The sequence below is a fragment of the Patagioenas fasciata genome, chromosome 9 (genome assembly GCF_037038585.1).
Source record: "Patagioenas fasciata isolate bPatFas1 chromosome 9, bPatFas1.hap1, whole genome shotgun sequence".
In the NCBI taxonomy this organism is placed as follows: domain Eukaryota; kingdom Metazoa; phylum Chordata; class Aves; order Columbiformes; family Columbidae; genus Patagioenas; species Patagioenas fasciata.
In genome coordinates, this window is record NC_092528.1 from 7,929,958 (window position 1) to 7,953,914 (window position 23,957).

At 40.9% G+C, this 23,957-nt stretch overlaps 3 protein-coding genes across 8 annotated transcripts in view; 2 read left to right on the forward strand and 1 right to left on the reverse strand.

The window, feature by feature from the left end:
* The window catches only part of MYO7B (myosin VIIB), a 47,963-nt gene extending 43,692 nt beyond the window's left edge, over positions 1–4,271 (forward strand). For both annotated transcript variants that reach the window (XM_071812406.1, XM_071812405.1), the window contains exons 44-49: positions 280–386; positions 847–1,032; positions 1,766–1,882; positions 2,566–2,649; positions 3,298–3,417; positions 4,105–4,271. In XM_071812406.1, the coding sequence (XP_071668507.1) occupies positions 280–386; positions 847–1,032; positions 1,766–1,882; positions 2,566–2,649; positions 3,298–3,417; positions 4,105–4,188 (698 nt within the window). In that variant the 3' untranslated portion in view covers positions 4,189–4,271. The remainder of the gene's footprint in view (positions 1–279; positions 387–846; positions 1,033–1,765; positions 1,883–2,565; positions 2,650–3,297; positions 3,418–4,104) is intronic.
* The window catches only part of LIMS2 (LIM zinc finger domain containing 2), a 51,619-nt gene that overhangs the window by 12,538 nt on the left and 15,124 nt on the right, over positions 1–23,957 (reverse strand). For 3 of the 5 annotated variants that reach the window (XM_071812417.1, XM_065844431.2, XM_065844430.2), the window contains exons 4-10: positions 23,568–23,688; positions 14,098–14,247; positions 13,122–13,272; positions 11,972–12,064; positions 11,046–11,094; positions 10,784–10,859; positions 6,151–9,960 (exon numbers count right to left, since the gene is read on the reverse strand). In XM_071812417.1, coding sequence (XP_071668518.1) covers positions 9,813–9,960; positions 10,784–10,859; positions 11,046–11,094; positions 11,972–12,064; positions 13,122–13,272; positions 14,098–14,247; positions 23,568–23,688 — 788 coding nt within the window. In that variant the 3' untranslated portion in view covers positions 6,151–9,812. Of the gene's footprint in view, positions 1–6,150; positions 9,961–10,783; positions 10,860–11,045; positions 11,095–11,971; positions 12,065–13,121; positions 13,273–14,097; positions 14,248–23,567; positions 23,689–23,957 lie in introns of those variants that run through there. The other 2 variants (XR_011740455.1, XR_011740454.1) reach the window with 1 other exon arrangement.
* GPR17 (G protein-coupled receptor 17) lies at positions 15,814–23,135 on the forward strand. The gene is made up of 2 exons (XM_065844771.2): positions 15,814–16,409; positions 20,368–23,135. The coding sequence occupies exon 2, from the start codon at positions 20,406–20,408 to the stop codon at positions 21,438–21,440; it is 1,035 nt and encodes a 344-aa protein (XP_065700843.1). The 5' UTR covers positions 15,814–16,409; positions 20,368–20,405; the 3' UTR covers positions 21,441–23,135.

Here is a 23,957-nt window from a genome sequence, read left to right on the forward strand (position 1 = left end):
ATGAGCACCAAGAAATAACCAAACATATTGCTGACACCCTCACCTTCTTCCTCCATTTCTGAAGAGCCTGCACCTTAGATCACTGAATTATCAGTGTCCAGGAACTGACCATAATCACTTTCTTGGTCATCAAAAATGGCCTTTTGTACTTTTTTGTTAGTAATTTTGTTGGTTACTATTAAAACCAGAATTACATTTCTGAAGAAACTCACAAGCTATTTAAAAACTGCAGAACCCCACAGTGATGCACAGAATACAAATGAGATGTTGTTTCCTTAGGGAGTGCTATGTCTGTGGCTTACAAGGTGTACTTCATGAGAAAGCTGTGGCTGAATGTCACTCCTGGGAAGGACCTGAAAGCTGATTCCATTTTTCATTACCACCAGGTAAACAGCTCCCTAAAGCATAAATATAACAGCAGGCAATGTGATCAAAGAAATACGCCTGAGAAAGTAAGCTGCTGGGTATTACCATCTCCCTCACCAAGGCCTGCACTAGAGAGCCTCCAGAGAAATGCCTCTGGAGGGCACAGCTCAACTTTAGGAGCAGATTTATTTCTCACAGCGCTCACACTTTAGCTATACTGCTTATGTTAGGAGTGCAGCTCCCTTATATAATTGTTACCTGGAGGTGCTCATCTTGCTCTGTAGTTGCATGGAGAATCATAGAATGGTTTGGGTTGGAAAGGACCTTTAAAGATCATCCAGAGAACCTCCAGGAGTTGAAAGTTCTTGGGATGCCCTCAGACTGTGGCAAGACTCACATCCTGACCTCACAGATTTAGAATGTTTAAGTCAGTGTTTGTTTCAGCCCATTCTGTCCAGATTAATAGCTGCTCTTTTCCAGGAATTGCCAAAGTACCTCCGAGGCTACCACAAGTGTTCCAAGGATGAAGCTGTCCAGCTGGCAGGGCTGATTTACAAAGTGCACTTCAACAGTGACCGCACACAGCTGGCAACCATCCCCAAAATCCTCAAGGAGCTGGTGCCAGACAACCTGCTCCGAGTAATGCCACCAGATGAGTGGAGGAAGGTAAGAACATCAGCTTTCATTAATCATGCTGCTTCCACACAGCTTTCTGAAAGAAGAAAGACATCAAGCCACACTACTTTTTTGATCCGACAGTCTTTGAAAGTGCTACGGAAGGATGCTATTGGATGTTGCTGATATGCCTCTTACAATCCAGATTTTGCATCCTCTCTACCAAATCTCTGAAAGATACTCACAGGTCTGTATGACTGATTTGAGATACGCATCTTTCTTGGAGATACTAATCCCTTTTCAGAAGAGTTAGAGATAGGAAAATCAGCTATGGGACTCAGGATTTGAAGATCTTATAGCGAAAAACAAAATTAAGATGTATTCTAAATTTTTTTGCAGTTTGGCCAGCAAATCAGTCACCTTGCAGCATGTACATGCTGCTCATAGCAAAGGCCCTTTTCTCCACCAAAAGGCAAGAAAGTTTCAGCAGGTACTTCTCACTTAGTCCACTCAGGAAGACTAAGGACACTATTTCAAATACAGAGCTAAAATTTACCATACATTTCAGTAGAAAAGGTGACATGTCTGCAGGTTTTGAGCACCGTCTTTCTGAATTTTGTTTCATTAGTAAGGAACACTGGGGAGGTTCTGGCTCCACTTTGCCCCATGGCATCGTAGGCTGTTTTCCTTTTCACTCTTCACAAGCCTGATCTTGGTGATGGTCAGGACACAGAAAACCTGCCTGTCCCCAAGTGAACAGGCTTTTGTCCTATTTTCTAAACAGAGCATTACTGCAGCATATAGCAAACATGAAGGAAAAACTGTGGATGAGGCCAAGATTGCCTTCTTGAAAATGATATACCGGTGGCCAACATTTGGATCAGCCTTCTTTGAGGTGAAGGTAGGTTGAGAGGTCTGTATGAATGGCTTTGGTAGTAGCTGAGCACTGGGGGATACAGACTGACTATAATTCCATATCTGTGTGAGAATGTATTATAAATCTGGCTTCCCATCATCTACTGAGGAAAACTCAGTTCCTTGAAAGTGGGGAGATGAGTTTTTTTATCCCTTATGCCTGTAATTTACTGGCTATGTTGTTGTTCCAGTTGTAATACTTAATATCTCAACTATGTAGTAGATGGAATCCTTTAGTTATATATAAATACTTCACTGTCCTGTCATCATTCTCCACTAAAAAAATGCTGCCAAATCTTGTAACTCTGGGGACTCTTTCTTCCGAACAGAACTGTACTAATCCTCTCATTCTGCAGCGGAGACCTCCAGCAATCATTTCCTACTTGCTACCTTCAGTTTCTGCTCCCAAAGGTCTTAACTGGTTGGCAACTAACCAACCATATTAGGAAATAATGGACCTAACTCCGCATTTATGTAGGAGCTGCTCAAGTCATCAATACATTGCCAAAAAAGCCATCCTTAGCAACAGTTACAAAATATTGAAAAGCTTTATGTTTTGGTGTTTATTTGGTAAAGAGAACGAGAGGCACTGGACACTGTTAACAGTCACTACGCACCCAATATGAATAATCTTTTCATCTGTTTATTTTGTGCTGCCTTTGTTTATAGCAAACTTCGGAGCCAAATTTCCCAGAGATTGTGTTGATTGCAATCAACAAGCAAGGAGTCTCTCTGATACATCAGAAGACAAAGGTAACGGTTGCTTCTCAAGACTCTAAGGAAGGATTTAATTGACTGTGCTGAATAGTAGGAGAGGGTAGAGTCCTTCTATTAATTTTCTGTGTGAAACTGAATAAATGTTATTACCTCAAATCACTTCTTTGCAGTTTCTACAGTGGAAAAGAAACAGTGTAGAGCACCTCTGAAAAATAAGCGGTAATCATGATGGATCTCAGTAAAATGATAAGATCGGGCAGATGGACAGACCCAAAGGAACCTGCTTCAGAAAAATGCTGTGCAGGAAACCCAAGCTGTCAAAAAGACCAGGTTGAATGACAGTGTTTGCCGGCTCTATAACCCGAACAGTCTGGTCTTACCAAGTGTCCAGGCAAAAGTGTTGATGAATATCCAGTGAGTTTTAGATTATTGTAAACGTAACAGCCATGTGCTAAGGCAAAGATCAAGATATAATCAAAGGAAGTCTCATTAGAGTGATTAAAACTCACCTGCTTGGTGAAAATACAATATACCACTAGTATGGTTGCAAGACCTACCTTGATCCACTGCGTTTGTAAATGAAGTGAGAAAGAAAAAGAATGTTCTGGCTCTACAGGCTTTCTTACATAACAGCCTATTTTCATTTGAGGATTTGTCTATAGTTCGGTTTGTTGCCCTTTACAGGATATTTTAACAGTCTACCCCTTCAATAAAATCTCCAATTGGAGCAGTGGCAGCACATACTTTCACATGACGATAGGGAACTTGGTACGAGGAAGCCGCATCCTGTGTGAGACATCTCTGGTAAGAAGAGTTTTGTCAATTTACACACAAGAAACTCCTCATTTTTCCTTTACATCCAGAATCGCTACAAAACAATGGTATCAAAACAGATGTAAGCCAGAGAGATAAGGAAAAATAGTAATTTCCCAAATTCTTCCCATACATCAAAATTCTATCTGAGACATTAAGACAAGGCTGCACTTACCCACAACACTAAAGAAGAGGCTTTTTGTCTTGTGTGGTTCAATCCATCTACACAGTAACACCATCCTTGTAAGATGTTACACATTTCAATGAGTGGTACCACCTTTTGAGAACTGGATTCAGATTGTCCACAGACCCAGACAAACATCATTGTATTCATATTTAAAGGTAAATTTGTAAAGACAACAGTAAAACAGTAAAGGGTTAACTTCTGTCACAGAAAAGCTTGAATTCCTGAGTACAAGGTGTCCCTCTATAGAATAAAATTTTAGTTTCAGTGACAAAGAGACAGTGTAGCTATGCTCTTTAAAGTCTCGTCCATCTGTTAAGGGAAGAGCAGAGGGAGGAATAAATAAACAATTATCAAAAGAGCAATAGCTGTTGGAAGAGGAGATGTCCATGCAGGGAAGAATCTAAAAAGATGATACCACAGGGAATAAATTATAGTTATTTTTGTTTGTGGAGCTATTGGAAAGATTTAAAGACTTTTTTCTTTTCTGGCAGGGTTACAAAATGGATGACCTGTTAACATCCTATGTACGCCTGCTAATGAATGTTGTAAACAAGCAAAAGAACCTCCCAGCCTGAGAGTGGAAACAGAGCCCATGACCTGTATTTGTGCCAAATTACCTGTAATTTCATCTCCCAGAATAAATGCCATTTAAAAAATATTAATCTTGATGATGAGTCTTCTGATCACACACCAAATGAAGCATGTTGCTGAAGTATTACCTCAAGAGAAGCTCAAGTGAGCATGGGCTTTCAAATATTTGTAACACTTGTCTGTCTTAGTAGTATAAGAATTCCATTCAGACTTTGGATTTAGAGAAAGTTTATCTGGATTTTAATGTCGTATGAGGGTGGGGGGCAGAGGAACCCTAATATGAGAGCCTCTTCTGATACTCTAAGTCTCCTCCATTCTTCAGGAAAGACATGCATTCCAAGTTGTCTTCGTTTTGGAAAGAAAATGTCCCTTTGCTGTAAATGTTCTTACCAAATGCATACACTCCTTGAGGCTTTGCAAACAAAGCTAATGAGGTAATGTTATTTTCTTCCTCCTGCTGGAAATTCTAAGAGTTGAGAAATCCTTTAGTTGTAGGATAACTGGACTGGTTTTCATCCTTTTATCACTAGGTTATGAGTGTCAAGTTACAACAGACTATGACTATCAGAATGTAACTGTCATTCCAGTATCAGGCTGTCCACCGGTTTGCCATTGCCGTGGTTAAATTAAATTCACTTTGAAACTAAAAACTGCTTTCTACTACGCAGTTCCTGGTAAGCATAAATGAACTCTGAAATGGGTCTGGATTTGGGTCCATTACTTTTACTCAGTTCTTCCTGTTTCAAGTGATAGATGTGCTATTCAGTGCAAATCAGAACAGAAGAACTCAGTCTAACAGACATCTGTTGAAAAGAGACTTTTCTGCTCTATAAAAATGTTCTCAGCTTGGAGTTATGCAGACATTCGTTCATGAGACAAAAATAATAGCTTTAATCTCTCCTGATCTTTTTCTATTTCCTGTTTAGTGGGCACTTTGAGTGCTAAAATTTGATTGAGCACTTATTCATCTCTAAGGCCGTTGTAAACACACAACTTTGGTCCTACAGGACCCAGACTGTGTTCAGAGCTTGTAAAGCACATATTTAGTGTGGTGGCAGTAAGCAGAGATGCTTACCCCATCAGAGAACAAGCGCTCCGTCCTCAGTGACAAGCCCTCCCTTGCTCACAGTAAAATGTGGACATGTCTTAAAGCATTTACACCAAGTTCCTTGGGACACGACCTGGCACTGCTGGAAAAGCAGCTCTGATAGATCTCTCTCATTTGCCAATGTATGCACAATGGTTCTCTTGTTCCCTCAGATATGTGTGTGTGAAATTCACATCCTAATGGGAGTTTTGTACATGGGTGGTAGGGAAGAGCTCCACTCTCTTTGTGCATCTAAATGAGTGCCACACTTGTCAGAACAGTCGATCTTTTGCAAGCAATTAGATATTCCCTCTGTGATGTCCATTGCTGGCAATGGAAACTTTTGAGACTAATTACTTTTAGTTGTTTTGTCATCCTATATCTGATCTAACTGGCTATAAGTGAGAAGCATTCCGTACTTCACCTGGACAAGAAGAAATTTTGCAGCCAAATTATTTGGTTTCTCGTTTTTAAATAAACACCGCAGAAAATCAACAACCACAATGTTTTTTGTAACAAGAAAACTGAATATGTGCTCTAGATGCACGTAACCTAAAAACCTACCAAACACCTACTACAGCCTGTAAATGAGCACAGCATCCCATCTACTTGTCATATTCACAACGCAGCCCAGCCTCTAAGGGTATGATATCCCTTTCTGCACAGCCTCATCAACCAACGCATCACCACAATTCCAAAACATGAATTCACCATGACAATGAATCAGATCTGGGCAATCCTCAGAGCTCCTCAGAGTGTATAATGCTCTCTGGCTCAACACCGCAAACGTCATTTTTTTTTTTTTTTTTACTGTATAATATACAACTTTGTCACATTTGGTTTTCTTTGTGTGTGAAGATTTAAAATGTATTACAGTTAACTTTATTAAAGGAACATAAAAAGGCACAGTATTACAACATTTCAATCCACAATCACGTCTTGCTTAGACAACACAAGCAATGTGTGATGAGAGCTCCACACCGTGCAGAATCCACACTGCTCATCAAGGCCTGAACCAAGGCAAGTAGCTGCTAATTCTTTTACTCAGTCCAGACCATCCTCAGCACTTAAAGTGCTTTACAGGCTAGTACAACCACATTTATTACGCCTGCCTCCAATCTATCCCTTCACCATCCAATCACTTTTCAGAAAACTGTCAGTCACTTCATCTAATACAAAATATGCAACATCTAGAAGCTCTCTGGACAGAAGGTTGAACAATATTTGCCTCTATTGCACAGACTGCTGCAAAAATAAAGACCAGGATGCAAACCTTAAGACAGCAGATTAGGTTGCCATAAGGAAAGATTGCAAGTGATTAACATACCCTTTGAATACAAACAAGCTTCACAAACTGTGGTTTCTAAAAGCAAAACCATTTTCAAGTGTACTCAGTGAATATTAGTGATTTTAATTCCGTATGTATAAATATGAATGTAAACTGTAGAAGTATATAAAGAGACAACAGCTTTTAGTAAGTGTAGACTTGTGAGCCAAGTTCAACCTTGATATAAATCTATACTCTCCAGTGGTGCAATACCTAGGATGAATTTGGCCAGCATGTCTGTTTACAGCAATGGAAAAAAGCATGCAGCTTATTTCTGACTGAGCCCTTGACTTTATTTATAAAGGAACAACAACCAATCAACCGGTCAGCCTATCACCACACTAAGGAGAATCCATAAGTCTGCATTATATTCTACTTAGTTTTTAAAAAGTGGACTTAAAGAAGTAGAGGAAGATGCATTTATTTAAACTATTTATAGTTATTTCTCATACTCCTTCAGTTTGGCTGTCCCACCAACAGCATGTCAGTAATATTCACTACTGTAACTCTGCACATTGCAGGCTATGGGCAGCAGGAACATAAGAAAAATAATTGTAAAAAATTAATAATTTAAGAGATAAGGACAGAATCCAAATCCTACAGAACTTACCAAAGAGAATGCTATCAATTGTCCTTTGAACACTGAAGCTTACTAGGTCTGCTGAATTTCTAGCATGAGACAAAGTGAGAGCACAACACACTAAATCTCTGCTTGCAGTACAAAAGTAATTCTGTTCACCTCGCCATACATGCATTTTCCATTGCTGAACGTGAGAGTGGCCACTGAAAGAACATTACCTATTGCCCGCTAGTCACACAGGCTCCCCGTATTACCAGGAGCTCTGTGGCTGTGTGTTCCTCCAGCATCTTCTCAGGAGGCTGAAGAAACACAGCTACTCAGATTTAGCATTAGATGTGGCCTGTGCCTGAGATTATAGGAACAGACCTGAATGCTTTATGCTGAGAAGAATTTGCATAACATACTGAACTGCACCTAGATCAGTAGTTCTTGTGTTTTATGCTGTGAAAAAAATGCCAAAGAACTGATTTATAGGACCAGTCTTTGCAGTAGCCACATAATACTGCACCAAAAGTCAAGCTGCTCTTTGTGCCCTTAACTAAAAGACCATTTGAAGGCTGGTGAGAGGACAGTGACTAGCCACACGTTGTCCTAAAGCAGTGACAAAAGCAGCCACTGTTACTGTAATCTACAGTGCGTATTGGTCAGAAGAGGATGGAAGAGTTCTACTGTTAAAATTAAGGCTGGTCTCCTCATCAGCGTTAAAGTGGATGCAGAATAGCCCAGTTAAAAGTCTACGGTAACGCACAGCAACAAAAAGCAAAGCAGCTGAAGGAAATTGAATTAGTAAAGCCAGTATCTAAGAGATGGTCTTGCCTACAGGATTCTTCTCTGCACACAGTTAACCAGGACATTTCCCAGCACTGCTGTGCTCTCAGTGGTGGGGTCTCATGGGCAGTAGCTAGAGCAGGTATGTTTTAGCCATCAATGCTTTAGCTACTATTGTGTTTAGATCTACTCTGAGCAGAGAGCAACTGCAGTGAAGACAATTGTAAGGCAGATTATTGTCCCAATCCAGCCACTGCTCACACTCGCTTGCTCACACACACTCGCTCACGTACACACACACACACAGAGTGAGGAGGCTCTAACTTCTTGCTAACTAGCTCACCTGGGGCTGCAGGGAGGAGCGTGGGCCCAGCTGCTGTGTTTATTTGATCTACTAAATTAGCCACTTCTTAGAAGATTTAAATGATGTAAGGGACAGCAGTCTTCCCGGTGCCTTTTGTCCTGTCTGCCTTGCAAAAAGGGCAGGTACACTTTCCAACTATTTTGCCCTTAAAAAAAATAGAGAATGTTCAAACCCAGTAAATTTCTCAGCACCTTGGGTTGTGATGGCAAAGGCAATTGGACCAGTGAAACTGCATCAGTGACAGGCAAAACTACAGAGCAGAACTATATGCTTAAGCTATACAGATTCATCTCTGAGGTTCTCTCTTTAAGCACACTCAGGTCTTAAGAGGAAAGGTCATGGGAAACTCTTATTTAGGTGAAAAGATTAAGAAAAATACTTCCTGGGTTTTTTCTGCGTAAGTTTACATTTGCTACAAACCGTAAATATAAGAAACACCTTCATGTAATTTGGTTTTCTGGAGCACGACCAACAAGCTTATACCCTTCTTTCAAATTAAGTGAGAAGGATGGGGAAACTGAAATGCTTAAATTGGTGCCATATTATCAATTTGATTTCATAATGCAAAAGAATAACCAAAGCTCCAGCCACATTTCCTAAAGGAACGTCAGTTATGGCACTGGGCAGGACGTGCTTTGTGCTGACCTCTAGATGATCTAGTACCCATGCAGTAGTAGAGAACAAACTGGAGAAAATTATAGAGTCGGTTTCTACCAAAATCTTTCATTTCCCACAGCCACCTCCTCCTTAAGGAGAGCCCAACTGTTCTGAAGAGGCTGACATGGCCTTGCCAATTGAAATCTCCTTAGCACTGAACGGAGAACAGCAAAGCAAACTTCTTCAGCGGTCTTAACACTGGACATAAGGCAGAGAAGGGGGCAGTGCAGAGGCTGTAACTATTGGTTCCTGGGTTCACCCAATAAACCTACAAACTAGAAGGACTGTGTATATGCTCAGTAGGAATGTGGAGAAAGACCATAACATTTTGCACATAGCACAGTGACAGCTTTCAGAATATTTGCCTACATATTAGAAAAATTAAAAATGTCTTCACCCAGGGTACGAAGAGAAATTTTTATACTTTAACTGAAAAAGAGCATTTTTTCCACCCCTACACTCAGCCACTGTTTTCAGACTCCTTAGACTACAGAGGAATGGAGAGAGAACCACAGTTCAACTGAGGAGGGAAAGACTGTGTACAACTGCACAAAGGCAGAATTAGTTGTTATTAGTAAACTAATAAGCAGCCTGGAAACTGCTCAAGCAGAAATCATATTCCTCTTTCTGCCAGCGTTAATAGACAATTGCTTGAGAAAAGGAATAGTCAAGATGCAAGCTGCATTAGCAGAAGCAGGGGAAGGTACTACTTAGCTTTGGTTTCACCAAAGTTCTTAGTTCTTAGTAATTGCCTCTGTAATCAACAGCTGCTGTGAGCAGCAGCTTATGCCTGTACGAGTGCAGTCACTAGACTGACAGACCTGTTCAAGCAGAGTTTAAATCCAGAGCTTTGGGATGTGCCTTCTTGGATGCCAGCTCTGACAACTTCTTCAGGCGTTTCTTCAGCTCCAGGGGGAATTTCTCATAGCACTTCTTGCATACAGGCTTCATGTCAAACTCCACAAACTTATTCCTTTAACACAAAGAGCAATGAGCTATTAAAACAGTATTTGCAAACTATATGCTTCACTAAATCAAGTCCGTGCATCTATGTAAATGCTGTTGTTTGTGTTCTACTGCATGTATAAAAAAAATTCGCTACCTCGTCTGGTTGTGTAAGTACAGAGATTGGGTTCTTCTCAGGGAACAAGGGTCTTTAGTATTGTTAGTTAAATAAGGAGCAAGACTTTGCTATATATTTGTATGTGTCAGTGTAGAATAATAATAATAATGTTGTTATCATACAATGGAAGCATCACTTCAAAGGTCCTATTTGTGACAAATTAGAGCCCCTTCATATATAAGGCCAGTGGGGCCAACCCAGCATAGCAGGATAAGGGTTTGAAGCTGAGAAAGGAAAAATGTAGGACTGCTTTGTTTTCTGTCCCTCTTCTACATATTTGAGGTAACTAGCATAAAATTTTCTTTCAAAATAATCTATGTAATTGCAAATACTGTCATGGAGGGGAGCATCCAGATTAAAGAGACATGGAAGCTGCAGGTGTTTCAGGACAGTCAGTTAGTGGAAGTTCAGAGCCTTCCATCCATACTGCTGAATGAGTCCTCCTCTTACCCAACCTTCTTACAGAACAGATTAATGAATGGAAATAAATTAGAGAGGACGATGAGTCCCAGCTCCCTTTCAGTTCTGAAATCGGTGGAATTACAAGCACCTGCTCCCACAGGGAAAAGGTGTATCACCCCTCAGAGGGGCCTTAGCTCACTGCTCCCCCCAGCTGACACCCTGCCTTAGGGACAAATTTCTCATATACTCCAAAATATAAACACTGACTTACTTCAGTGTAAGCTTGATGTTGCAGGTGGAGCACGAGAAGCAATTCACACACCAGGCCTTGTTAAGAGCTGATACCACTGCAAAAGCAAAAGCACAAAATAAGAGGAAACTGCCGAATTATTTGAATTCAGATTTGTATCCAAATTCAAATGAGGCCAGATGTGAAAAGAAACACTGGTGCCTTGCAACTGTGGGACTGCAACAGCTGCACTAACAAATGGAGCAAGGACAGCAACCCAAACCAAGGAGAGAACAAATCTTACCATCTCCCTCTATCACGTGGCTGCAGTTGTAGCAGACATCTCCAAAGAGCTGCGCAGCGAAAGAAATGAGAACAGGAACTCATGTTACTGACTACTCATGCTCCCCAAATTACACAGCTGGTGTGAACATTAAATCCTAACAATCAAAGAATTCCCAGACACTGCAGTGGCCCCCAAATATACCAATTTAAGTCTTATGAATAAATTCTCATACACTTGCCAAATAGTCTATGTTCCTTTGGATCTCATACCATGAAATACTACAAAACCTTTTTTGTTGATGCCTCACACTCTACCACTGTTATGTGATCTTAAAGTCCTGTACACGTGACAATTTGGAGAAAAGAGAATTGGTAGAGTAGGATGCTTACTGTAGACAAACATCACCTGATGTTTAACTATAAACATCAAAAGAAAACTTTGAGCTACTTTCGAAACAGCAACGCTTATCTCTTACAAAAGCGACTAATTTATCTGACAGAAGAACACACCAAACTCATAACTGTTAAGTAGTCATACAGCAAAAAATGGTTTTGATTGGCTTTTGAAATATATTTTTCTACTGCCTTATACAGCACAACATTTATCTCAGGCCCATAGAAGCAAGTAATTATCAAAGAATTCCACACAAATAGTTTTTTAGTAGAATTACAGGGATTTTAATGACAACCCATGATCAGTGTTTTTTCTGTCAATGGCACAAAGAAATATCAATATCCCCAAGACATTTTCATTCTGCTCTCATCATCACTTTCCACATCTACCATGAAAAACTACTCTTTCTGTTAAATCTCACTAATTTCTATCTACTGCATTGCCTCTACAAATTCACATTACACAAAATCTGCACAGCTTTGCATACGTAAAATGCAAAAAAGCATTTGCCAGTCAGAGCAAGTACCTACAGTACAGATGGCAGAATTTACCTGGTTATAGTGAGTTTCACAATAAGCCAGTCCTTTTTTCTCGTAGTGTCGGTGCCCCAAGAAAGGCTTCTCGCATTTGGCACAAACAAAATGCTGTAAAAGAAAAAAAGACATTAAGTGGCAGACAAAGCGACTTTTCCATCACCAGGGAAAAAATTGCATGGCTACAAATCATGGCTGGTTTGGGTTGGGAGGGACCTTAAAGATCATCTAGTTCCACCCCCTGCCATGCGCAGGGACACCTTCCACCAGACCAGGTTGCTCAGAGCCCCGTCCAGCCTGGCCCTGAACACAGCCAGGGGTGGGGCAGCCACAGCTTCTCTCAGCCTGTGCCAGGGCCTCAGCACCCGCATGGGGAAGAATTTCTTCCCAATATCTCACCTAAATCTGCCCTCTTTCAGTTTAAAACTGTCACCCCTTAATGCTTTAATGAAACCCAAACAGGAAAATCGTTATGGAAGTAAAAGAGGAAATATCTGGTCTACTATAGTAATTGAGTACTGTATTAAAGATAGGTAAAAGACCTACTGAAAGTGCAATCATCTTGTGTCTATACTGACAGACTTGCAGACTATTATCTTGCTTGATGCAGAGAAGAGGAACAGCAACATTAAACATGGTTGGTATGAATGCACTTCAAATGAGCAGCACCATCTCTCTCAGTTCAAATCCTAGGAGGCTTAAATTACTAAAAATATAAATCACTAAAAAACTTCAGAGCAAGCTGTGATGACCCAGCTGAAAGTTATAGAAACAATGAGACGAAAAGGCTTAAAAAGCAAGAATTGCACCAGCTCTACCTACATTACGTATTCTCACACTGTTATTAACCTGTTAACTGGGGTCGGGGAGGATATATCTACGTACATCAATGTAAATACGTACATTTATTAGTAAGTAAACGCTGTTCAGTAAACCACATTCTGCAAGAATCTTTACAATAAAACTCAGGCATTTTAAAATTAAAGTTATTACTGTTGTGAAAGCACAGATTTCTTAGGCAACCCTGGTGACAACCTGATATATAAGGAACTGGTTTTTGTCTGAATTCAGATATTACAGATGACACAAATGTCTACAGCTTCCAGCTAGCACAAGTCCTCTTCCAAAGTGGTTCCTGAAGGATGTTTCGGGTTCAGAGCGGCCTCACCTCAACATGCCATTGCTTTCCCAGAGCGTTGACGACTCGTCCCTCAATGGGCCTGCGACAAGCTCCACAGATGGGGATTCCCATCTTGTCATGGCAGGGCAGGCAGTACAGCTCTCCCTTCAGCTCCCGGGCCTCAGCAGTCAGCTCCTTCCTGAAAACACAAACACAACCCTGGACTAAGAACACCACATGAAGCTCTTTAATGCTCGAGATGAAGTTTTGGATGACTAAACTTGAAAGTTAACATACTCCAGCAACATTCATCCTACAAATAGAGAGTCATTCAATTAAGCTGGTGAAATACAGTTGTTGCCAACTCATCTTTCTCAAATTGCCTTCTCAGTTTGCCAGACAAGAGAACACACATGGAATATCATGTCTTCAGACAGATACTCTGGCAGAAATATGAGGTGCGCTTACATGGAACAACGTAGTGTCATGCAAAGACTCCTGCTATCTTTGAAAGGGATAGCTCAGGTACAAGGACCATCCTAGTAGTGCTCGGCACGGAGCCATTTACTCTATTCTTCAGCACTGTTATGCATTCCAGGGCAGTACTGTGCTCCAAACATGCTGCCTTCATGGTAACTAAGGTCAGAGAGGTATCAGCATGGGAATGGGCTGTGCCAGAAGACTGACACAGCTCACCGAGTCACCTTTTTTCTACCCAGGAATGCAAAACAAAACTGTTCTGGATAGCCTGGTAACAGCTATCTTTGGACAACACTATTGTAATCTGCACACAGCCTTTGAGCTACGTTCACACCAAGGAACTGTCTTCATTTTCTGTATAAAATAGTGTCATTCAAGTTTAGGATGAAAGAACACTGAACAGCAAAATAAAACTAAAGTTCCTACAGGCTTTCCAAATTTATTTCAATGCCTCCTCATATAATTTCTGTTTGTTCAACAAGGTGAAAGCAGCAAAGTTTAGGCCTTGGAAAGAGCTGTCACAGTTTAGAACACGAGAACATACCCACAGTGGGTGCAGTTGAAGTGATCAGGATGGTAGGAATCATTCCTAAACATCAGAGGCTGCTCATCAATTATCAGGTGGCACTTCTGACAGATGTACTTGCCCAGTCCCTTAGCTTTTTCACGGTTATGGCATGGCCTGCACAGATGCCTGGTTGAACAAAGGGAAGAAAGGCAAACATTAAGAAATTCTTTCTCCTAAAACAATGTATATTGCATCCTGTAAGATGTACTTCACGTAGCAGAAGATGTGTCTTCTGAGCTCAGACTGAATATCATTTAGTTCAGTATCCTGTATTTCACCAGTTGCACAGAAAAGAATATGCGGATAGAGCAGTCACAGAGTATTTCTGTAGTATACTCCAACATTCACTGATTTATATCCTATCAAGAATATCACCTTGTTATTCTTCTAGGTATCCTTTCCGGTTCTTCTAGATCCTTTTTGAGACGTGAGCAACGAAAAGTGGCAACACCCTCTCTGTTAAAACTATGGGATCCAGACATAACAGATGCATTACAGTACCAGGGGCAGGGGGTCAAGAAGAGAGAATAAAAACTACTAAACCAAAGCACATTGCTCAAATGCCTTTACCATGTCTGGATTCCTTAGTCTTCAATAGCTAGGACAACAAGAGACCATTGAATCCTAGCTCTTCTGCTTGCAAATTCCTTTTAGTCCTAAGTTAAATAAAACACAGAATTACGTGATTTTGCAATTTTATGTGGTAAAAGTAACTGTGTTCCTATCACAAGGAATCTTGAGTTGGAAGGGACCCAGAAGGATCATCAAGTCCAACTCCTTGATCCTCACAGCATGACCTGAAACTAAAACATATGACTTATTCTAGAACATATTGCAAGTACAGTCCCAAACAGGCAGATAAGTCAGATTTCTAGTAGAAAAACTTGGGCAATGGCATAAAAAACTTTTGTGAAGGGTGCTGGAATCCACCAGTTTTATCCCACTATTTAAGAGCTCTGAGGCAAAGCTGTTCAGTTATTTACCTATTACCTACCCCTCTAGCTGCAACACTGCAGGCTGAGAAGAATTTATGATAAACCAAAAATGACAGAGGAATTACTTTTGTGGCTTTCTTTGTGACAAAACAGCCTGCTTAATTCCTTTCATTATATCACTATGTGAAACACTCGCTGAGATTTACAGGTCATTCTCAAAAGACATCAGACAAAAGGGAAAGTTCCAATGGAAAGGGTAGATTTACGGCTGAAGTAGGGGTCTCTTTGCAAGGTCCCTTCCAAAATTCTGGTGAAATGAATCACTTATCCCCATTTTACAGATCTAAGGGTAAGAATACAACACAGATGTTGTTGTGAGACCTCAAACATTTATGACCTTCAGTTGGCAGGCGCCTGTCTAAGTGCTAAGTATCATTATTATTCTCTCCAAATCTGAGTCCTCCTGTCAGCAAGTGTCTCTCTCCAGGGCTGGAACTACTGTCTGCCCAGACGGAGTCCAGAAAAAGTAGACAGCACCCCATTATAAGGAAACATGCAGCTGTGCTCATCTCAGCATAAAGGCATCAATTTTATTCAGCACTGTCAAATGCAGAGTAATTATACAGGGCAGGACATAGGGACCCTGAAGCAAGTGTCCTGAAAGAGACCCCTCTCATTCAGCTGAATAAGAAGCCTTGAGCCATTTGCACTGATAAACCATTATCAATCCCTCCCTGCTCACAAACCCTCTGCCGACCCATAGACCCTCCTCTATTGCAGGCAAAGGGAAGTGTTGGACAGGCTAAGCTGTTACCATAGCAGCCGTCCCTCTCCCTCTCCCCACTCCCACCATTATGGAATTATCCTATTCTGAAATGTCCTGTTGTGTCTATTAATACCAGAGTTCCTCCAAACAATGCTTCTCTCCACCCTCCTAAAATAATTGGGGGGCTCCAAGAAGTCTGTATTCACGGCTGGGAGTTCAGTAGCAGCCTTTAGTAAGCACCATGAACACTGGAATATTCATACAGTATATTCATATCTGTAACAGCAGCAGCAGCCCCTGTGCCAAGGGCTCAGCTGGGATGAAGACAGCTCTTCAGCGCTGGGGTGTCCTCTCCCCTGTGCTGCTGTGTGACTGAGCTGATAATACGCTATCAGAGCTGGAAGGACACTATATAGAGGGGCTCCCCTCTCCATGCTCAGCAACTCTGCAACTGTGTGCTCTTTTGGAATCATCTCGCTCTTTTCACCGTTGCTGCTTCTATTTGGTTTCCTGTCATCAGAGGGAGTTCCTTGACATCTTCCCCAAAAGGACCCTACACTCCACCCATAGGACTTCACTGTAAAGAGGTAAGAGACAAACTTCTGTTAGCAGAATAAGGAAAGGGCTTTCCTAGTGGCATTACTTTTAGTTGGTGTCAGTGAGGTAGAAAAACACACACAGAGGTGGGTGAATATAATGGAAATGCTCGAAATTAAGAACTGGCAGCATTTTTTGAACTTTGAAGAATGATTTCCCCACTCTTCTTTACATCACTCCTTGTAAACATTAAAGTTTTCAAACTTCTGTACCTAATCTACAACTGACAGTATGTCCAGTGCTCTCTGATGCTGCTTTGAGGCTCACAAGAAACAAGTATTTCAGCTGAAGGGTTGGAGGCTCAGCAGGGAGTGATTTTCAGGAGAATAATTTCAGTCAGAAGTGGACTATTTCTAATGAAGAGTCCTTTCAGTGAAAGACAGGATACACTTCCATTTGATGAGACACTCACATTTGACAGGACACTATAACCATAACAAAAACCCCCACAAACTAGCATACTCCCAAAGCAGACACTGCTCTAGCTGAGAGCAAGAATAGGAACATCCAAAATCCACCAGAAACGCTAACATATGCTTCAGTTTATCTGCATTATAACAAAACCTCCAAATCAGCCAGGTAACTAATTTACGATGAGGTAACTATTTCTTCTGCTTATTAATCTTTTCCGTCTTTCTATCTGCTTATTAATCTTTTCATTAATGGTAGGTAGAGCATTTGCTTAAAGGGTAATCAGGTTGTTTCTATCCTGACAGCCTTGTTGATTGTTATCTTGCTTGTTTCTGAGCAGAAAAGAAACAGGGCATGAAATACGGCCAGTGTGCAGGCATTTCAAATGAGAGGTGACAGCCCCATTCCAGAGCGGCACTGAAAGGCCGGGGATAACGGCTCACTGCAGAATAGTGCTCTGTTTAGCAATACATAAATCACTAAATATTCACACAACACCAAGAGTGCAATCCAAGCGGAAATTATTGGACAATGAGCCAGACTCCTAAAGGAGTTTTCTGTCTGGAGTCAAAGCCTCTTGCACCATATAGCTTAGCACAAATACACATTCCAGGTCATTTGGGAAGGTTTCTAGTTTGCTCCTAGCATTCATACAGACTAGTACAAGCAGCTTCCTAGGACTCTGAGTGCTTTTTGTTAAACGTAACTAACCCAAAAGAAAGAAAAAACCTAAAAATGAAACATATTTATTTTAAATCGATATGATAAAACCTGGCAAAACAGACACAGAGCTGTAAACAACAGCAAAGGGCTTTCTGCACTGTCTAGAATTACAAATATACCAAGAACTATTACTTTTGAAAAGCTGTAGCATTTTGTTGGAAACATTCCAATTCTAAAAATAAGCTCAACAATTAACTCTAATGACACATCAGATATTTTTCTAACCCACTTAAGCACTATAGCACAGATTTCATGTCAACAAATAGAATTGAAAAGAAAATAAAAAACTTGATTTAAATTCCTTTCTAATTTAAAAACTAAGCAAAATTATAAAGAGGCTCACTTTTCTACCATTCCCGACCAGTCATCGAAAAACACTGCCCTCCACCTTCCTCTAAAAAGTAAATTAGGTAACAGCAGCTCTCCTATTAAGGCACCCATGTGAAAAGACTGAAATTATTTTCATTTTATCACTAGCTCTAGGCCTCCTCCTTCCTGACACTGACATATGGGCTTCTAGGTGGCTCTGGCATTCCCCTTTCTATTCCACCCCACGGTATTTTGCAGTGAAAGCGTGTCCAGAGAGGAACCAATGGCAGACTCAGTTCTGCCATCAGTGAGGACAAAATTCTCAACTTTCAAGTCCTGACTGTTCCAGGTCTGGCACTAACACTCAGCTGAACCTGAATCCCAAAGATCCTCCTTAGGAAATCAGCTCAAATAGAATGTGTTCACTGCATCATGCTGCTACATCCCCAGTAGTTAGCTTGTAAACAGGGAAAAAGAGCTTTCTGTTTCACTTCCTGAACTAATTTAAATCATTATCATTAAGACAAGAAACACCCCTCGCTGTTTCATTAGACAGTCCTTGTTGCTTCTTTTTCAGCTGGTCCAGCTTTCTCGGTGGTGTCGCAACCATGTATATGGTAATGCTTTAGCCATCAGACCACCAGACAGACCACTGACAGGTGTGTGTATATAAAGATCACCCTATTTCACTTTTTGCAGATGAAAAGCATATTTAAACAAAATGCCTGGCACAAAAAAGGTTACCTAGCTTCAGGTGACAGGTCCCATCGTAAATTAACAGCCAGCAAAAAGGCATGGTCTCATATCTCCTCTGGTAGCCGACAGAAAAATACATATTTAAACTAATTCCATCCAGGGAGGACAAGTATTTGAGCACTCAACATTACTGTCACATACAAACTTCAAAATCTTGTGTTCAAAAATGCTTGCAGGTTTTACTCTGTAAGGAACAAATAAACATTAAGAACAAAAATTGCAGGGTCCTCTGCAAACCCTGGAAATTCACACAAAACTGCAACAGGGAATTTTCCTTTTATACAGGAATTACATGTATTTTTATAGCTAGAATGTCCCTTGGAAAAATGGGGCTGTACAATCTTCCTTGCACATGCACTTCTAGTAATACCAAGATAATAATTTGTTGCCATTCATAGGACTATAGAGAAGCACACGGCTGAAACCTGGAGTGGTTTTTGTGCCACAAACATGCCGGGTATTTAGGGAACCCATGGAGGAAGAAGGCCCCTCTGTGGCTATATGAAGAAATTTCAGTTTCTGAATTCCATTCAGTCTTCATGTTGACTTTTGTCTCTTCAACTGTGAACTAAACAGAAGTGGTCCAGTATATTCATCTCTAGCTATTGTAGTCTTCTCTCCACTGGAAAGTGATGGCAGCCAAACGAAAGTTGACAATTACCTTGGAATTTTGTTTACGTTTTCCAATGCATTGGTCTGTGTTTAATCCCATTTCAGTTTCCCTAACAGCCACTAATATTTTTAGACATCTGAATAATCAGTTCTGTTGGGAAGGTGGATGCATTGCGTGATGCCTTGGATCAACTGTCTAATGATTTAAGATTTCAAGATACAGCAGAGCTTCTGCCTGAGACTAATATTTTTGTCTAACAATGTCAGCAACCATCTTAAAATTTTAATCCCGGTGGTGGAAAATGGATGTATTTACATAAGTATTGAACTTTAAGGAGAAATAGTCAAGCAGTACAAAATGCAGTGGTGAGAGCAATAGAGGGATTGCTGCACATAGCGCAACACCTCTGAGGAATTCAAGAAACAGAGACAGTGCTGGAAACACAGGCTGCGCGCACTTCCCTACCACCTATAACCACAGAGGAGAAATGTATAAAAAGCCACATTTTTTAAATCCTATTCAGGACGCTGCAGATAACAGAGAAGCAAAGCTAAGCTCAGTTTTACTAAGCTGCTATTTGGAAAAGGGCCTGGATAAGCTACAGGGGAGTTCAGGCTTTTGAGGGAGGAAGAGAGTTATGTCAGGAGGAGATGAAAGCTGCAGGGAAGGATGACACTGTGACAAATGACCTACAGTGTAGGCATTACTAATAATCTATTCCAAGTCAGTTCAGTGCTTTTTGCTGTTCAAATGAGATGCTGCTACCCATCTGAAAAATTTCCTCCTATATTGGAACTAGACGCGCTTACCTTAAACACAGGACTTCAGGCTGGAGACAAGCTCATCATCAGCTAGCTTGCTCTTTATGGTGGTTCCTTCAACACGAATTAATGCTCTGGAAAACCCAGTCAAGCAGGACATATCCAGAATTTTAATGTAAGTGTTTAACCTCAGACTGACCTTTCATATTAAACACTAATATTAGCAAACAGGAGACATCACTGATTTCCATGTGTGTTTTCTGGGTGGGTGTTTCTTTTTATTTCTTTGGTGTTGGTTTTGTTTGGTTGGTTGTTTTTTCCCCCCTTAAAAAAAAAACCAGGATCTTTTGTAACATACTGTCTCAATTCTTTCAGCTTCTTGGGGTTTTATTTCTTCAAAACCGTGGTGAAAAATGAATGGCCCAGCAGACCCCTCAAGCCTACCCTTCAATTGCTCAAATCAATCAGCTTTCTCTTTGGAAACATCAGAGCAATGTGGCAAAGAGACACACCTGGAGAACATCCTTTTTGCCACTTTCTACTTCCTGGACTTCATCCTGGCTTTTGTTGGCAATGCCCTGGCTCTTTGGCTCTTCATCCGGGACCAGAAGTCAGGCACACCTGCCAACATTTTCCTCATGCATCTCGCTGTGGCTGACCTGTCCTTCGTGCTGGTACTCCCCACCCGGCTGGTGTACCACTTTTCTGGCAATCACTGGCCATTTGGCGAGATCCCCTGCAGACTCACTGGCTTCCTTTTTTACCTCAACATGTATGCCAGTATCTACTTCCTCATGTGTATCAGCGTCGACCGTTTCCTGGCCATTGTGCACCCTGTGAAGTCCATCAAGCTCCGCAGGTCCCTTTACGCCCATTTGGCATGTGCCTTTCTGTGGGTTATAGTTGGGGTTGCAATGGCACCGCTGCTGCTCAGTGTGCAGACAGTGGAGATGAACAACACGACCATCTGCCTGCAGCTCTACAGAGAAAAGGCATCACGTCATGCTCTCGTGTCCTTAGCAGTGGCATTCACCTTCCCATTTGTTACTACAGTGACCTGCTACTTATTGATCATCAGAAGCCTGAAGAGTGGGAACAGAGTTGAGAAACACTTGAAGGAAAAAGCTATCAAAATGATCATCATGGTCCTGATGATCTTTCTGATTTGCTTCGTACCTTACCATGTCAATCGCTACATTTACATTCTCCACTACAACGGGACCAAAACCTCCTGTGAAACACAGCGTATTCTCGCCCTCAGCAACCGCATCACTTCCTGCCTCACAAGTCTAAATGGTGCCTTTGACCCAGTCATGTATTTTTTTGTGGCTGAGAAATTTCGTGAGGCTTTATGCAATCTGTTTTGTGTTAAAAAGACTGTAATGTTGCCTCAAACATATGAAGGTAAAACAAATGAAAGCTCACTAAGTGCTAAATCTGAACTGTGAACATGGCTCTTGTCACTGTTTCCAATTTAAGAACCATCTATCCCACCAAAATCAGCTGAGCACACAAATATGCAGTGAGATAGTCTACCCAGAGTCACACTCATCCTGAGAAGGGAAGTTCTGTTATTTTTAAGGGACTGCAATTAGCAAGAACTCCTCTGACAACCAAGATCACATGTTGTTGTTTTAATGAAACTGCAAACTACAGTTCTGCTGACTTCCAAGACATGAAACTGAGGGCTGAACAGTTAGGAATAGGGAAGGGAGCAAAGAGGATTTATTTTCCTTATAAAAAAGAACTTAATTTCCAAAGCATTCGGTAATGACTCTTCCTCTGCACAATACATGCAGCCTACTTTGTTTTTTATATTGTGCCAGCAGTAGAGATCCACTCTTGAGATAGACCTGCCTGACGAAAAGACAGCATACTTGCACATCTTGTTCAAGTCTCCAAATCCAATGCGTTTACACACAATAGACAGAAAATTGGGACTAAATCGTGGCAAGAAAAAAAAGACCAAAATGCTGCACTGCACCCAACCTGGACTGGAATTAAGATGGGACTTATATTTTCTTCTTCCCAGCAGCATTCAGAGCTGCAGATGAGCACTAAACTTCACACTATCTTTTCCATCTACCCTGTGCTATTGTCTTAAGGCTGCAGACAGAGGTTGGACAATATTTACAATAATGCCTCTTTCACATAGTTACCTGTGAAACATCAGGTACCCTGACAACCCTCAAACTAAAGAACAGAAAAGCGCTGTTTAAGAATACTGCTTTTATCTTTACTACATACTGAATCATAAGAATATGAGCCCAAACAGCAGAAGTGAAGAAATGTAAGCATATCAAGAAGTGAAGTATATTTCGTCCAGAAGAGATTCCTATCTTTGAGGTGGTTTACAGTTATTTTTTGTGACTTATCTAGCAAGGTTATTCCTTCACTACAGATAAAGTAGGGATTATCCTACCTAGCCTCACTGACAGAAACTGCATCCAGTGGAACACATCTGGAAGTGACAGGCAGACCAGGGAAGATCAGGTACAATGAGAAGCAGCAAAAAGAACCCAAGAGTTCCCAATAGTATTTATTAGAATACTGCTTCTATGTTATGGAGATAAATATTACAGGAAATCATGTGACAGATGAACTATATTTTTTACATACAGATACATATACACACATCTCTCTCTCCTATTCTTTTGGGAATTAGTTCATTACCATTTTAGATTTGGTCCGCAAATTATAAAATCAAACATACTTTTATCTTGCTTGAACTGCTTCAATCCTGGCTGATTTCCCCAAACACCCAGGAATGCTCCTAGGTGCTATCACAACAGCCCATTTTAACAAGCTTAGGTGTCAAAAGAAAATCATTTATGCCCAACTTCAAAAATAAAGGCACAGCAGTTGCACACAGGACTGAAGAGAAAAAGGATTTGAGAGGGCTCCCTGCTGGACAGGGGACAAACATATAACCTTCCCTTCTTCACCATTTATTAGCAAGAACATAGACTCTAGGATACTACTAGGCTTTGCTCAAGACTTATGAAAGCCTGAAATTAACTATGGATTGTGCGACACTGTCTGCTAACTGCTGGATTGTTTTATTTTCTTATCATGGTATGCTTTTGTACAAGTTCCCTTTTATGTTTTTATCCCTCATTTCTTAATTAAAAGCATTAATCAACCTTTAGGTCTCATTTTTATATTTCTGTATATAAAATGAATTATTTCCGAAGACCAAGGGAATCACATGCTGAACAGGCTTTGCTGTAATCCTCAAGATATAGCAAGAAGGCCAAGAGAATAACATTATTTCCTGCCCAGCAGCTTACTTGATAAATAGCCTGCCCAGGATCACATAATCCCTTTTTCTCACTTGCTATTCAGCCTTTTGTCTGAAATCCCTTTGTTTCCCAGAACCAATACACTAGCTACTAAACTGAGTTTCTGCTCTCTATGTGTTTCATTGGATGAAAAACACAGTCTATTCCTTAAAGCTTCCTCTGTACCTTTTCAAGCTTTACCTCTCAGTATACAACCAACCGACCACTCTCAGCATATCACTACTGTATCGGTAACACACTGATACAACTTTAAGAGCTCCTGCTATGTCTTACCTGCCCGCGTTCTTCACAAATCCCAGGTCAGCAAGTACTACATCACACAGCTCACAGCGGAAGCATTCTGGGTGCCAGTTATTGTTCATTGCCTTGATAACGCGCCCAATGATGAACTCACCTGCAAGAGGAAAGCAACGCCTTGAGACGCATACAGAAAACAGTTATCAAAAGTTTACTGCCCTTCATAACCCTTCCACTTTAATTCCACAAGAACTATTATAGTCTAACTTTGAAAAAAAAAAAACAAACCCTAACACTTATTCTCTAAACAGGACACACCAAATCATGGTATCATGCTTTGTTTCCTGCCAGAGCTCCTTAAAGTGACCTCAACAGTCCCAACCCAGGGCTGGAAGTCACTGCAGTGGTGGGAAGTTTGCACAGACC